At 38.9% G+C, this 13,545-nt stretch overlaps 4 protein-coding genes and 1 non-coding gene across 5 annotated transcripts; 2 read left to right on the forward strand and 3 right to left on the reverse strand.

Annotated features, from left to right (window-relative positions):
• Nucleotides 1–290: 290 nt before the first annotated feature.
• Nucleotides 291–372, reverse strand: TRNAS-UGA. Its single transcript has one exon. It is a non-coding gene; the product is annotated as a tRNA-Ser (tRNA).
• Nucleotides 373–887: 515 nt separating this feature from the next.
• LOC119983794 (exosome complex component RRP4 homolog) lies at nt 888–3,831 on the reverse strand. Its single transcript, XM_038827521.1, has 7 exons — nt 3,677–3,831; nt 3,487–3,588; nt 3,366–3,411; nt 2,611–2,700; nt 2,191–2,256; nt 2,014–2,082; nt 888–1,527 (listed from the first exon to the last, which is right to left on the reverse strand). Exons 1-7 carry the CDS (start codon nt 3,829–3,831, stop codon nt 1,060–1,062), a joined length of 996 nt encoding a protein of 331 aa, XP_038683449.1. The 3' UTR covers nt 888–1,059.
• Nucleotides 3,832–4,788: 957 nt separating this feature from the next.
• Nucleotides 4,789–6,093, forward strand: LOC119983902 (probable galacturonosyltransferase-like 4). Its single transcript, XM_038827641.1, has one exon. It carries the CDS (start codon nt 4,990–4,992, stop codon nt 6,049–6,051), a length of 1,062 nt encoding a protein of 353 aa, XP_038683569.1. The 5' UTR covers nt 4,789–4,989; the 3' UTR covers nt 6,052–6,093.
• Nucleotides 6,094–8,744: 2,651 nt separating this feature from the next.
• LOC119984635 (BSD domain-containing protein 1) lies at nt 8,745–10,475 on the forward strand. The gene has a single exon (XM_038828681.1). The coding sequence runs from the start codon at nt 8,839–8,841 to the stop codon at nt 10,261–10,263; it is 1,425 nt and encodes a 474-aa protein (XP_038684609.1). The 5' UTR covers nt 8,745–8,838; the 3' UTR covers nt 10,264–10,475.
• Nucleotides 10,476–11,324: 849 nt separating this feature from the next.
• On the reverse strand, nt 11,325–13,224 carry LOC119983639. Its single transcript, XM_038827329.1, has one exon. It carries the CDS (start codon nt 12,283–12,285, stop codon nt 11,602–11,604), a length of 684 nt encoding a protein of 227 aa, XP_038683257.1. The 5' UTR covers nt 12,286–13,224; the 3' UTR covers nt 11,325–11,601.
• Between the last annotated feature and the right edge of the window lie 321 nt (nt 13,225–13,545).

Consider the following 13,545-nt stretch of genomic DNA (forward strand, 5'->3'; position numbering starts at 1 on the left):
TTATTCCATTTGGATATGACCTCTATCTATGTTCACTTCTTGAGTCTCGCATAACCAAACTCCACAAATGCGGGAAAGTGTCGACTTGTAATCTCAAGTCGGATTGACATATAAACATAGTTCAAAATTCAAACACCTCTCACATAAAAAATACGTTTTCTAAGCAACATTCGTGCAGACCCACAGCTCAGAACATACAATATCTGTTGTCGGGCTTGAATATCTAACCTCCCTGAGGAACTGAATCAACGAAGTTAAAAGGTACAACCAAAAGATAAGAAGCAAAAAGTCGTCGACAGCAGGGTTCGAACCTGCGCGGGCGAAGCCCAATAGATTTCAAGTCTATCTCCTTAACCACTCGGACATATCGACTGCTTTGAGACCATATGTGGTTACAGTAGTATTAATCATATAAATAAACTTTGACGGACACATTCCTTGTCCAATCTTTTCCTTCTCCCTTGCTGACACCATGAGAATCCGTTGAGACTCTGTCAAGCAACATGAATTCGTTGATCTAGACGTCTCTCTGCAACTTCCACATCACAGAGTTGCATTCCAGATAAACGTTTCCCAGAAATGGGTTCTACAATCTTCGATTACGTGACAAAACCTTGCAAACAGTTCCAAATGCAAACGATTAACGAACTGGACACACAGGCAGTAGAAGAACCCAAGGAGGAGATAAATGAAGAACCCCACGAGTCCATCAAGGCATCCACAAGCCCTATACTTTACAAGATATCAAAAAGGTTCGATTGTTTTTTGATAATCGAGAACAACTCAACAGGTGTATATAATTGATTGTACTTAGTATCAGAAACGACTCTCCATGGGCATCCCCGTAAAAACTTTCAATGATAAACTATAATGATAGAGAGTGGATAATTGGAATGCAGCTGGAGAGTTTACACTACACTATGGATTATGAAACATTCAGTGTCAGAAAAACTGCCTTGATTCTGAATATGAAAATTACAGATCTGTTTGATGTAGTATGTAAGACACTAATCAAGCCATCAAGGACAATTGATTTGCAATTGCAAACATAGGCTACAATCACCCTTTCTTCTTCCCGGACGAGCATCGCCGTTCAGCCTCTTTCTCAGCAACTAAAACATAAAACTCAGATCCAAGCATCTCGTGCACCTCAAGATTCATAGTGCCGCTCAAGTCGACTGTCTCCATAATCACTTCTACAGTTATATTGAAGCCTAAAGACGACAAAACCCGTACAGAATTTGCAATCCGGCATATATTCTGCCTTGTCTCCAATGGTGTGTAACCTTGTTCTTGTTCTTCAAGATCCATATAATTTGTACTGGTACTGGATTTTGTATTCTGTTGCTCGGTATTACTTACTTGGTCCCCACTCATTGTGTCTCTGACTTCAACATGTTCACCAATCCAGATGAACCCATTACATCCAAGAACTAAGTCAACTCCATACTGTTCCATATGGTGAAAATGTTGTTTGCGTCTTTTCACTAGATAAGGAGGGATAGTGAGCAATTGACCCTTCTCAAGCTGGAACACAAACCAATGTCAGTAGAAACGAGATTACACATAATAATACATGAGTGATTCTAGATACTTGCAACAACGTAATTTGGCATTGTTTCAGCAGGAGAATAGGTAAAGAATCATTTAATTGAATTTACGAGGTCCCTAGTCATTAAATTATTGGGAAGCCTGCCTAAGATGACTGGCTCTGCGGACTAAGTTCCCGTAATTGATAACAAGTGGTTAAGGTTGCTAATGATGAATCAATGGTAGGTTTCGGAAGGGAGGATGGGGGTAATTATAGCAGTCGGAATTAATTTCTACATCATTATTAATTCGTCGTAAATCTTCCACCAATTCTTAATGTACTTCATCTTACATATGATAAGAGCCCTAGCTTGTAATGCAAAGAAAGCTGTCAACCAAGTATAAATAATATGATAAAAACCAGAAAGTGAGAAATAAATAAAAGGCCATCATCAAAGTAATCGGATTCTTGAATGAACAAACCTTTCCATACTTCTGACTTCTTGCTTGAAGCTGTAAACTTCCATCATGCTGGAAATTACGAACTTCAGCCTGAAAATTAATTATGTTATTTGTCATTAAGGAGGCCATTTATTACATATTTTGGTGCACATTAGAGTTTTATAGAGATAATTTTTTCAAAAATGCTTAAGAACTTACACACACAACATCATTCTCCTCGAAAAAGCTACGCATGTTGAGTTCATCCACAGCAGTACGACGCCTCTGCCATTCGAAAAGAATAACTTTAGTGACAACTTGAGCATATATAATACATAAAGAAACAGAACAACCATTCTAATGTTTTATAACTTAACAAAAAATCATAACGCATGATTCACAGAGAATAATCCATATGCATGTTAATCCTTTGAATTCAAAACATGATAGTCCCTCACATCTTACATTATGTTGTTGGACCAATGGAGTATTTAATAGAAACTCTGTACTGATTTGATTAAGCGAATAGCTGAAAATCGAAGAATAAAACACTGTACAAGCTGCTAGTATGCCTATTATAAGCATGAAAACTTACCGACATTTATGACAAAAACCAAGCCAAAAAGTGAAGATTAGAACCTGAATACCATCGGCCAGGTTCATCGAAGAAAGCATTAACACTGCATCTTGGCTGAAGTTTATTTCCAATTTCCAACGCTTAGGAACAATCTGAACAATAACAAATCAAAATGGGCAATGAGGAATTCTTCAGCAAAGAAGTTTCGATTAATTAATTAAATAATGTATAATGAAAAGAAAAAAAAAAGAATTTGTACAAGGTTCATTTGCTCCACGAGCATATATGGTCTCAGAATGGAAACAGTTGCCTCAAAAAGCAAAACGAAAGGGTTCCGATACAGTCAGTCTCAAAGAATTAACATACACTTTAAAAGCCCAACTGGTCATAGCCAAGGAATTCAGATTGAATCAAAGCCTAATTCTCCATTTACAGCGAACAGATACAAAAGACATCCATCTACCCCAAATAAGCAGGACGAGAGTGAGAAACATTTTACAATTTCCTCATCTTTGGGTTGACAACATACAACTAAGAATTTTATTGATTTCTTTATTGGATCCATGCAAATGCTGATGCTCTCAACCTGTTTCACAATGATCTCATCTATGTACACATCACCCCACAAAATGGTTTAGCACAAATTTACCGTCTCCATAATGTATAACAATCTATACAGGTTTACTTAACTGAATCCCGTTGTTAGCTCTATTAATCATCAAATACTTTTGCAAGAGAATATGGGCAAACTGTTGAATCAGTATATTCCACCAACAACAAATATAATGAGGAATACGAATTAAACATTTTCGTTTACCTCAACAACTCTTCCCACAATAATATCCCCAATTTCTGGCTTGTATCTGAAGATCAACAATAACTTAAAACATATTTACAAGAAACACTATACAATTTACAAGCAATAGAATTCATACTACCTGGATCGCAAAGGACGAACGTAAACCAGTTTGTTAACTCGCTCAACCACTCCACACAAAGTCGCCACCAGTTCACCGTCTCGCTCTACAGTTCCGTGACCCCTTCACAATAAAATAGGACATTATCAGAGTTGAATTATACAGCGTATCTGTATTTGTACACATTGCTGGTCACAATTAGGTGTGGTACTTTAGAATGTTGTCTTCGAAGTTCACCGGGATAGTATCGGCGACAGTGACGGAAGCATTGACATTCACTTTAGAAGACAACGATTCAAGCTGTTGCAGAGCCCTCTGCAGTCTGATCTTCTGCGTCTGGTTCAAAGATACCTGTAACCCTCTCATCTCTCTCCAGTAACCAAAACCCTAAACCCTCACTGCGTCTCCTCGCTTCTATTTCCCACGCCAAGATGCGTTCAGTTTGTGGGCCTCGCCCCCTGTTTTCTGGGTTTGACCTTCTGTGACAAAGCCCAAAACTACATAGGCCCATGGACTGTTCATGGACAACAGAATCTCTAAACTCGAAAGTACAATGGGCCCGTGTGGGCTGGACTATACAGGCCTGCTTGTAAGCCTCAATTTTATTTTTTCACCGTCTAGACCAACATGTCTTTTGAACAGTTGAGTTAATATAAATCTCGGGCCTTCAGAATAACTAGCATCACACTGACGACAAATAAGACTTGATCGAAAACTCATGTGGGTAGGGGATCCGGAAGTGAGACAAGCCCACAAAATAAGGATTACATAGAGAAATATCCCAATTAGTTAGTTCGAACTCCATATCTCGAGCATCGTTCTGTCTAAATCTTGAGAGATAAGCAACTACGCTATTGCCAGGTGGTTCCCAATTATTAGGTAAGGTGACAACATCAAAGGACTCCTTAAATAAACAACCCAAGTCAGTATTAGTATCAGAATAGTAGTATTTGATAGTGACTCCAAAAAACCCCAATACCCAAGAAATGAAGTCCCTAAATTTCGAATTATGTGAATCATGCATCTTTGACCCATGTAAACCCTATTACTTGAATCGTCCAACTCCCTCCAACTATTCGGATTATGTTCACTTAATTTGCAGATACCAAGCCAAAAACAATGGATCAAATTTGATTGACCACTTGACCATATCCCCCATCCTTGAACCAAAAAGTTTTGTGCATTCACCATTTGAAACAAACAATTAACATGGAAGTTAAGTAGACCAAGAGGATCATATTCTTACATTGGGTAGAAATCTTTGACAACAAGAAAATGACCAAAACCAACTTCTATTAGTGTTTTTTTTTTTCTCCGACGAATCTTCTCTTCCTCACAATCTCACCTACCTTATTCCATAATCCAAACAAATACAATGTCCATCAATCAATCATTAGTTTCCTCCTAAACATTCTCTTAACCAGCCCAACAATGGCTGCCACACCTACCCTCTCTCTTTCATCTCTTCATCTCACCTAATCACCTCCCAACACTCTCCTACTATTTTCTCCCAATAAGAGCAGGATGGCCTTTTGGAGTTCTATCGTTGACTCCCCATCTCTCCTTGGCCTCCTGTCTCTCTTCCTCCTCCCCCTCCTAAACAACTCCACAACCACCACCAATGGCTTCCGCCTTGGCATTATTCGAAAACCCACCTCCCCAAACCTTCCTGTCTTCCGTGAAGCCCCTGCATACCGCAATGCGGACTCCTGCAACAACACACAAAAAATCCACATCACAATGACCCTCGACGCCAATTACATCCGGGGCACAATGGCCGCGGTCCTCTCAATCCTCCAACACTCAACCTGCCCGGAAAACATGGAGTTCCACTTCCTCTGGTCCCGCTACGAACCCGAAGTCTTCTCCATCATCAAATCCACCTTCCCTTACCTCAATTTCAACGTCTACCGATTCGATTCCAACCGGGTTCGCGACAAAATCTCAAAATCAATTCGTCAGGCACTTGATCAACCACTAAATTACGCCCGAATCTACTTGGCCGACATAATCCCCACCCACGTAAAACGGGTCATATATCTAGACTCCGATCTAGTCGTCATCGACGACATTGAAAAACTCTGGGAAGTCAACTTGGAAGATAAAGTGTTAGCAGCACCGGAATACTGTCACGCGAATTTCATCGAATACTTTACGAACATATTCTGGGCGGACAGAAAATTGGCAGAAGCATTCAACGGGAGGAACCCATGTTACTTCAATACCGGAGTCATGATAATGAATGTTGAGAAGTGGAGAGAAGGAGGGTATACAGAGAAGGTAGAGATATGGATGGGGGTACAGAAGCAGAAGAGAATATACCATCTGGGTTCACTGCCACCATTTTTGCTAGTTTTGGCTGGGAATATAAAGGGGGTGGATCATAGATGGAACCAGCATGGATTGGGAGGAGATAATATTGAAGGGAAATGTAGGAATTTGCATCCTGGGCCTATTAGTTTGCTTCATTGGAGTGGAAAGGGAAAGCCTTGGTTAAGGCTTGATTCAAGGAAGCCTTGCACCGTTGATCATCTTTGGGCTCCTTATGATCTCTACCGTTCATCTATACATTCATTTGAAGAATAGAGAGAGAGAGAGATGTGCATGGGGGAGACAAATCTAAGAGGAGAGATTGGGTTGAAAAGAAAATGGGGGGAGAGACTGAGAGGGGTTGAGGGATTCATGAATTGCAGAGCATAGATGGAATGTTGTAATGAATTTACACAGAGAGAGAATGTTTGTTGGTTTTCTAGGTTACACATATATATTTAGCTCAGCATAGCTTCAAGTAAATTTTATTTCAAGCTGAAGGCAAACCCGACATTCAATTTGCAATAATTGAACAAACCGTATATATTCAACTGGAAAGGGAAAAAAAATACACAAGAAGATCAGTGATCAAGGACTTTGATCAGGCTCCAAGCTGACATTTCTCTTCATTGCTTCCATCTTACTTCTGATGAATTCATCTGATTTTTCATTAATATTTGAATCCACACTCCAAAGCCTCGGAATCCGAACCACCGGCGCCGGCCTCTCCATCGCACCATTTTCACTTGCTCTGCTCTTCCCTTTCTTTTTATCCTCCTCTTGTTCCTCTGCTGCACTCTCACCTGCAAACTCAACCTTTCCTGGACCTCTAATCTTCCCCTCTTTTGACCTGCCTTGCTCTTCAGATTGCTTAAAAAACACTGGAATTTCAGATCCTAAATCAGCCTCATGACCTGAAGAAGAGCCCCATGTTAAAGTCTTAAGGCTTCTGGGAAACAGGCTCTTGGTGATGAAATTGAAGAGTCTATGGCAAATCCCAAGTGACTGGCTCTCTTTCTTCTGCATGATTGGTAAAAATGAAGAAAAGAAAACTACTTGTGGCAGCAAAACAAGAAGATATATGCATATATATGGGTGTATGAGTGTATCTAATTGTCCGTACTGTTTGTTTTGCGGGGGGTTTTTTTTTTTTTTTTTTGACAATATGTGATTCCATGCTTGAAGGAGAGGAGAATAGAAAAGGCTTGAAAGAGAGGGGAATAGAAAAGGCAAAACGTGAGTTTCATGGAAGCATTTGTCATCTACTTTTGGAATCACAAATGGGTGTGTGATTCCTTCTCTAGTTGGTGCACCACTAGAAAGCAAAAGCTAGTTAAGAATAATACAGGTGAAAAAAATGACCATTTCTTTATGTTAATGGCGGGCAATTGCCCACCCTAAATGTTTATGGGCTGCACTGTAAGTTTGTCTTTGCACCCTGGGTCGTCGATTCGGTGTCCGCATCATTGCTCACGCTCCCTTTTTTCTTATTGACTTATCAGTGACCTGTAATTTTTTTCGCAGTTGAAGTTTCAGGCCTTTTGGCCACTCATTCTGACATTTTAATCTAAGCTTCTTTTCGACCTTATATTTTTAACATTCTACAACATCAATTCAAGAGAGCAAACAACTCATTTGGGCCGCAGCTATTATTAGTATGTTTTAATTTTTGACATCATGCAAGTGTCATGATTTTGCTCAAAAATTATTGATACTATAAGGTATAGCGTATGCATCTTAATTTGATTCTACCAGTCGCAACGACTGTAGTAGAGAGAACATTTTATGCTATTAAGATTTTCAAGAATCGAATTTGGAATTGAATGAACGATCAATGGATAAATGATAGTTTAGTCGTATATATTGGAAAAAATATTTTTATAGTATTCCAAATGAGGTTATCATGAAGCAACTTCAAAGCATGAAAATTTGTCGATACCATTTGTAAATCAACTTTCAATTATTATTTATTACTATTCTATAAAATTTTATTTTTATTGTTGTTTTCTTACCTTTTGAGGCATAATGAATAACTAATCCCAAAAAAATCGAAGGTGCTGCCCCAAACCCTCGTGTTCCTATAACTTTTCTCTCTCCGAGATAAAATATTGCGTTCGCCCCTCATTGAGATACCATGCATTGTAAAGCCAAGTAGTGGAATTCTACCTTGCTTAAAGTTGATCAGATTCCCTCTCTCACAAGATTTCACAATCTGGAATCCTAGATATGGATGTGAATAGTTTTGATGCCTTAAATTCTCAACTGATTGATTCGAACTCGAACGCCATAAATTCGAAGAGAGAACTAATTAAATTATCGTGAAATGATTAACCAATCCCTAAAATCTTAAAATTGTTACCCTATCAAGATTGTTCCACTATGATAAAATGATATCAAATCAATCATACAATTAAAAGCATGTTCATTGTCATTCATTATGATCATATGTGTGTTGAGTTCGTTTACTTTTATAGAATATTTGTTGTTTTAATAGGAACAACTTAAACTCATTTACTAATTTGAAGAGATAAAGTGCTTTATAAGATTAAACACATTTCAATTGGAGGTGGTCATTTTAAAAACAAAACCGTGCGGATTTTGAGTCTAAAGAGGAAAAAAACCACTTTAATTTCAATATATATGTTTGATAAGGTGGTTCCGTAAACTGGATTGTCAACGACACTGTAAATTAAATAAGTCAACGATACCGTCGGCAAAACTTAAGCTTCATAATGAAGCTTAAGTTGTGGTTGCTTTTATACAAAGAATAAGTTTAGTAATAAATATAAATAATTTTCACAGTTTATCAGTTACCATCATTTAAAAGTTACACCAAATATCTCACAATTTATTTGATAGATTTTGAGCTATCGTTGAAAATCATTTTTTAAATTTCAAAACCGGTTCACGAATCTAAGTTGAGGACCGGCCAGTCGACCCGGTTCTACCGAAATCGTCTTGATTTGAATATTTGATCGCAAACCTATGGAGTTCCTTCCAAACTCTATCGATTGAAATTCCCAAAATTTTTACCTCTCAAAGAAAGCTTCACCATTTCCTCTAATGGATTTCTTCAAATCCGTTTTCTCGGACGATCCAGATCCTCCTTCAACCGAAAATGAATCCGATTCTCCCCGAAGTGAAGGTCATCAAGAAAGCCCAGATCCGGAGCCTAAACAAGCCAATCCGGACACCAGCGACAGTGGTACTGGAGCGTGGAGCTTCGGGGGACTGTTCAAAACCATATCCACCAAATCCGAATCAGTCTTAGAGACATACCGTCGCGATCTCAAGGAATTCGGATCGGGTCTAAGGAAGGAGATCGAGGTTGCCCAGGGTTCGCTCGAGAACGTGAGTCATAAAATTGACGAAATTGGGACTACCGTTTGGAAAGGGACGACTCAGATCATCTCACAAGGTAAGGATGCAATTCTATCTGCTGATCACGAATCTGATTCTTCTGATTACAACAGTAGTGATAGGAACTTTAGTAGTAACAAAAAGTATAGTCGTTTCGATGCTCAAGTTCGTGCGATTCAGGGAGATGTAAGCACGTATTGTGATGAGCCTGAGGATTTGGATGAGTATAACAAGTGGAAATTAGGGTTTGATTTGAAGGAGAAGAGTGAGGACATGGAGAGCTTATTTGAGGAGAATGGGGCAATGGAGGGTATATATAAGAGGGTTGTTCCAAGTAGTGTGGATCATGAGACTTTCTGGTGTAGGTATTACTATAGGATGTATCGGCTTAAGCAAGTTGATCATTTGAGAGCTATGATGGTGAAGAGAGCGAAGGAAGAGGAGGATTTGAGTTGGGATGTTGATGATGAGGACTTTGAGGAGGAGAGCAGTGGGTTGTCTAAAGCTATTTCAAAGGCAAAAGAGGAGGTAGGCAGTAAAGATTCTGGTCAACTTGTTAAAGAGGAGGTATTGCAGGATGTGAGTTCTATGGATGTTAACGGGATGCAACAGAATGTTAAGCCAGATAAAGAGACTAATGTCGTACTCAAAGGCGAAACATTGGAGAATAGAGAGTTGGGTGTTAGAGATTCTGAGGAAATTGTGAAGGAGGTTTCTGTTATGGAATCCGACAAGAAAGGGGACGAGATATCAAAAGTGGATGAGGAGGGTAAAGGAACTGGTGATGGATCTAACAATGACAAATTGGATGATGAGAAGGTGAATTTGGATAAGAATAATGAAGGTGCTGTGTCAAAATCAGACGACAAAGTGGCTTTCGAAGGGAAGGGTGATGCTGGAGAATCTGGTAAAGACAGTGATTTTTCGGTGACATCCACTCATGAGGAGGAAGACCTTGGTTGGGATGAGATTGAGGATCTTAGCAGCATCGAGGAAAAGGATGATAAGAAACCTAGTCATGGTGGGAGCCCTAATAGAGCTGATCTTCGGAAACGATTGAGCACGGCAGAAGACGATGAAGACTTGAGTTGGGATATTGAAGAAGATGATGAGCCAGTTAAAGCTTAAAGCTACATAAAAGCTCTTGTATAACTTACCAAATCCTGTTATTTTTTCTTCCACAATTCTTGCATTAAGTGTTATATGGTGTTGTTTACTTGTTGCATTTTAAGTGCAAGTATCTTCTGTGATTGTGTACAAGTTGGAAATAAGATCCTTTGTTCTTCATTAATTTGTAGATTCATCAAAAGATATGCAGGAGGCATTTATTTGTTGAGAAACCTGCCAGATTATATACTTTCTTAGTGGAGCATGGAATCTATGACTAGCAAAATAAGTTTTCATTTTCCACTTCCCTGATAAAGCATAGAATATCTTGGTAGCTAAGCTTCATTACAGGGGACTATTCGAAGGGGTCAAGGAGATATCAAGAAGCATCCACTCTAAAAGCTGTTGGAAAATTTATGGAATTATCCTTTGCTTAGGGTTTATTATTCTGTAATAATTCATAATTGTTGTTAATAATTTTACCTTTTCCCCTACTTATAAATGGACCGAGTGCGGGTTGGGCCTGATTGGAGACTGTAAAGGCTGGAAGACCAGTATAAACTATGAAGTGAGAGTGTTATTGGGCCGTCTCGGAACAGTTGAAGCCCATCGTGGAGTGATTGTTGTGGGGCGGGCTTGGAATCTGTGGAAACAAGCCTGGTCCATGACTAAGTTGTTCATGGCCGGAGAAATGGCTTAAGGACTAATTGTTGAGGAAATAAATCCATTATCCATTATCCATGAAAACAATATAAAAAACTGAAAACGATGTAGGACATTATGTATTAATTTGGATTTTTTTTAATATTATTAGGGAAAGACAATTTTAGAAATTGTAGATTAAAATCCGAGAATCGTAAGACCAAGATGAGGGAACCCTAGGTGTCTAAGGTAACCCTAGGAGAGACATCGACTCCACTCCCAACTACCGTCCATGTACGATCCATACTAAATCTGAGCAACTACCCACATTCTCTCAAAGCAACATTAGTTCCAAGTTCAAATGTAAAGAACCAATTGCTTGTTCTGCTTTAAAGCATTTAGATTTGTTAACCAGAATATGATAAATAAAAAAAGAGAAATACACAAGCATAAGGTACAATATTTTATTATCTCAATTCACAACCCAACAATAAAAAAAAATCAATGAAAGTACAACACATAAAAATTATTAACATAATTTTTTCTTACAGATTGTTTAGCCTCTCAACTTGAAAGAAATGATAAAAATATAAGCAAAGTAAATCCATAAAAAAAGAAAATAGACTTGGTTTAAAGAACACACCCATGCTCCTCAGCAATGAACATTTGATAATAATCAATACCCCAGTAGTATATATTGATCTGTGAGTTCCATACTCATTTATAATGGTCGTACTTTCCACCACCAATGCTGGACATAGCTCTGATCTTAAGCTTTGCACGGTTAATGTACTCAGAGAAGCTCCTATCTACTTTTGCAGCCTCACCGGCATTCGACATAGTTCTGATCTTCACCTTGGCTCGATTGATGTAATCAGTAAATCTGTCTTCAATATGGATGCCTGTTTTCTTGCCTTCCTCTTTGTTCACTTGACTACTTATCTGTGCTTTAGGCTTATGATTTCCCTCCACTGGTGACTCAGTCTTCAAAGGCTTATGCACAGATGGTGGTGGTGTCTGTTTCATATTTGGTGCCACTTTAGCTGCCTGGACATGCCCTTGCTTGCGAGCAGTTTTTGCAGGGTCAGTCATTTCACTTGGTGGGGTGGTATAATCAAAGTTGATGGCAACTGACTCAGTTGCTCCCTTCTTGTTGGGTGTTTTGAGTTTTTCTGACTTGGGTTGTGGTGGAACAACAGGATTGGTTTGGATACCAGTTGTTTTCACAGAAGGGTTCCCCATGGTTGCTGGTGAAGCTCGTGAGGCAGGGGAGAGGAGCCTTGGTTCTTGTGGGCGATGAGAGATGCGGTGACGAGGTCTGACACCAGGAAAATTAGTCACTGCTCTAAACATTTTCTCACAAGCATCATTGGGGCTGCTGCTACTACGCTTCTTTTCCATTGACAATCAAGGAAATTAGAATAACCTGAAAAACAGTAGAGGATATTAGAAGTACAAAGAGTCTACCAAGTTTCAAGATTTATACTTGCATAATACAAGAAGGCAGAGAGACTTATAAGAAGAAGATAATTATACTATTAGAGTCTGGTCTCATGGGTTTCATGTGTGAAAATGATGGTCTTTCTCAGTAGGGAATTTCAGCTTTCTCAAAATTTCAAACTGATATGATGGATTGGGATCATATTCCTGCCTTTTTTCCTGCTGCAATGTTCTCCAGAAAACATAGATTAAGAAGTTCAGGTCCATCTGGACAATTATTAACAAACGGTATTCCAGACTTTAGCTGTATAAAGACGTACAGTCAGATGACATCAAAGATGGTATCAGATTCAAATACAATATCAAATAACAAGGCTGTTTTGAAGAATATACCATAGCAGTGCCAGTGATATACTTTCAGCATGGCCATTGGCTTGAAAGCTCATAGTTTCTTAAGGTGATTTACAAACGTGATTCTCTTTAGCAAAAGATTCGACAGCCAGGAATTCAAATCATTTGAAAAAAGTCTTTCCTTAAAAATGCAAGCAACTACTTCCAACTAATAAATGATCACTTCTCTTCCATAAAGAATATTCTGAACTTACAACACCATCATTTTGTCCAAACCAGTCTAATGGTAATTCATTCACTACTTACAACACCATCACCCTAGCTTTATCCTAAACTATTTGGGTTGGCTACAAGACATGCGGATGTTACATTTTTTTTCTTCTTTCCTAATGACATGGGGACATCACCAAGGCAAACTAATGTTGCAAAATTTCAGTTTCTAAATTGCTTTTAGTTGTAGGACCACCATCTCAATATTGCTCCATTTCCATATTGAAACCAAGGATTTAACATTAACTTAGAAATCTCAGACACAATCTGTTTTAAAAGCATCATCAAAATTGTCCCCTCCATTGATAACATTTACTACGGGCTTGTCCGTTTGAGGTGTTCAGGGATGTTGGTTGGGATCAGGGGTGTTGGTTGGGAGGTGTTGGGTTGAGAGGGGTTGGGAGGTGTTGAGATTTTTATATATAACCTTATAGAAAGGTTTTGTCCCAACAGCCCCGAACACCTCCCAACCCAACACCTCAAATAGGCAAGCCCTATAAGTCTTCAATCAGCAGCTCAAACAAACCCTAACTTTCAAAAACGGTTAATAATCTCAGCACCTCCACCGCCCTCTTCATTGCCTATAAAAGCCAAAACAGT

Source organism: Tripterygium wilfordii, chromosome 18, assembly GCF_013401445.1.
Source record: "Tripterygium wilfordii isolate XIE 37 chromosome 18, ASM1340144v1, whole genome shotgun sequence".
Classification (NCBI taxonomy): domain Eukaryota; kingdom Viridiplantae; phylum Streptophyta; class Magnoliopsida; order Celastrales; family Celastraceae; genus Tripterygium; species Tripterygium wilfordii.

What these genes read in the sequence shown, in the direction of transcription:
- LOC119983794 (XM_038827521.1), bottom strand. Translation starts at nt 3,831, where the DNA reads ATGAGAGGGTTACAGGTATCTTTGAACCAGACGCAGAAGATCAGACTG. An exon ending in TTGTGGGAAGAGTTGTTGAG is followed by an intron (nt 2,701 to 3,365) that starts GTAAACGAAAAT and finishes GTTATTGTTCAG; the next exon opens with ATTGTTCCTAAGCGTTGGAA. An exon ending in GAAGTCAGAAGTATGGAAAG is followed by an intron (nt 1,528 to 2,013) that starts GTTTGTTCATTC and finishes TTTGTGTTCCAG; the next exon opens with CTTGAGAAGGGTCAATTGCT.
- LOC119983902 (XM_038827641.1), top strand. Translation starts at nt 4,990, where the DNA reads ATGGCCTTTTGGAGTTCTATCGTTGACTCCCCATCTCTCCTTGGCCTC.
- LOC119984635 (XM_038828681.1), top strand. Translation starts at nt 8,839, where the DNA reads ATGGATTTCTTCAAATCCGTTTTCTCGGACGATCCAGATCCTCCTTCA.
- LOC119983639 (XM_038827329.1), bottom strand. Translation starts at nt 12,285, where the DNA reads ATGGAAAAGAAGCGTAGTAGCAGCAGCCCCAATGATGCTTGTGAGAAA.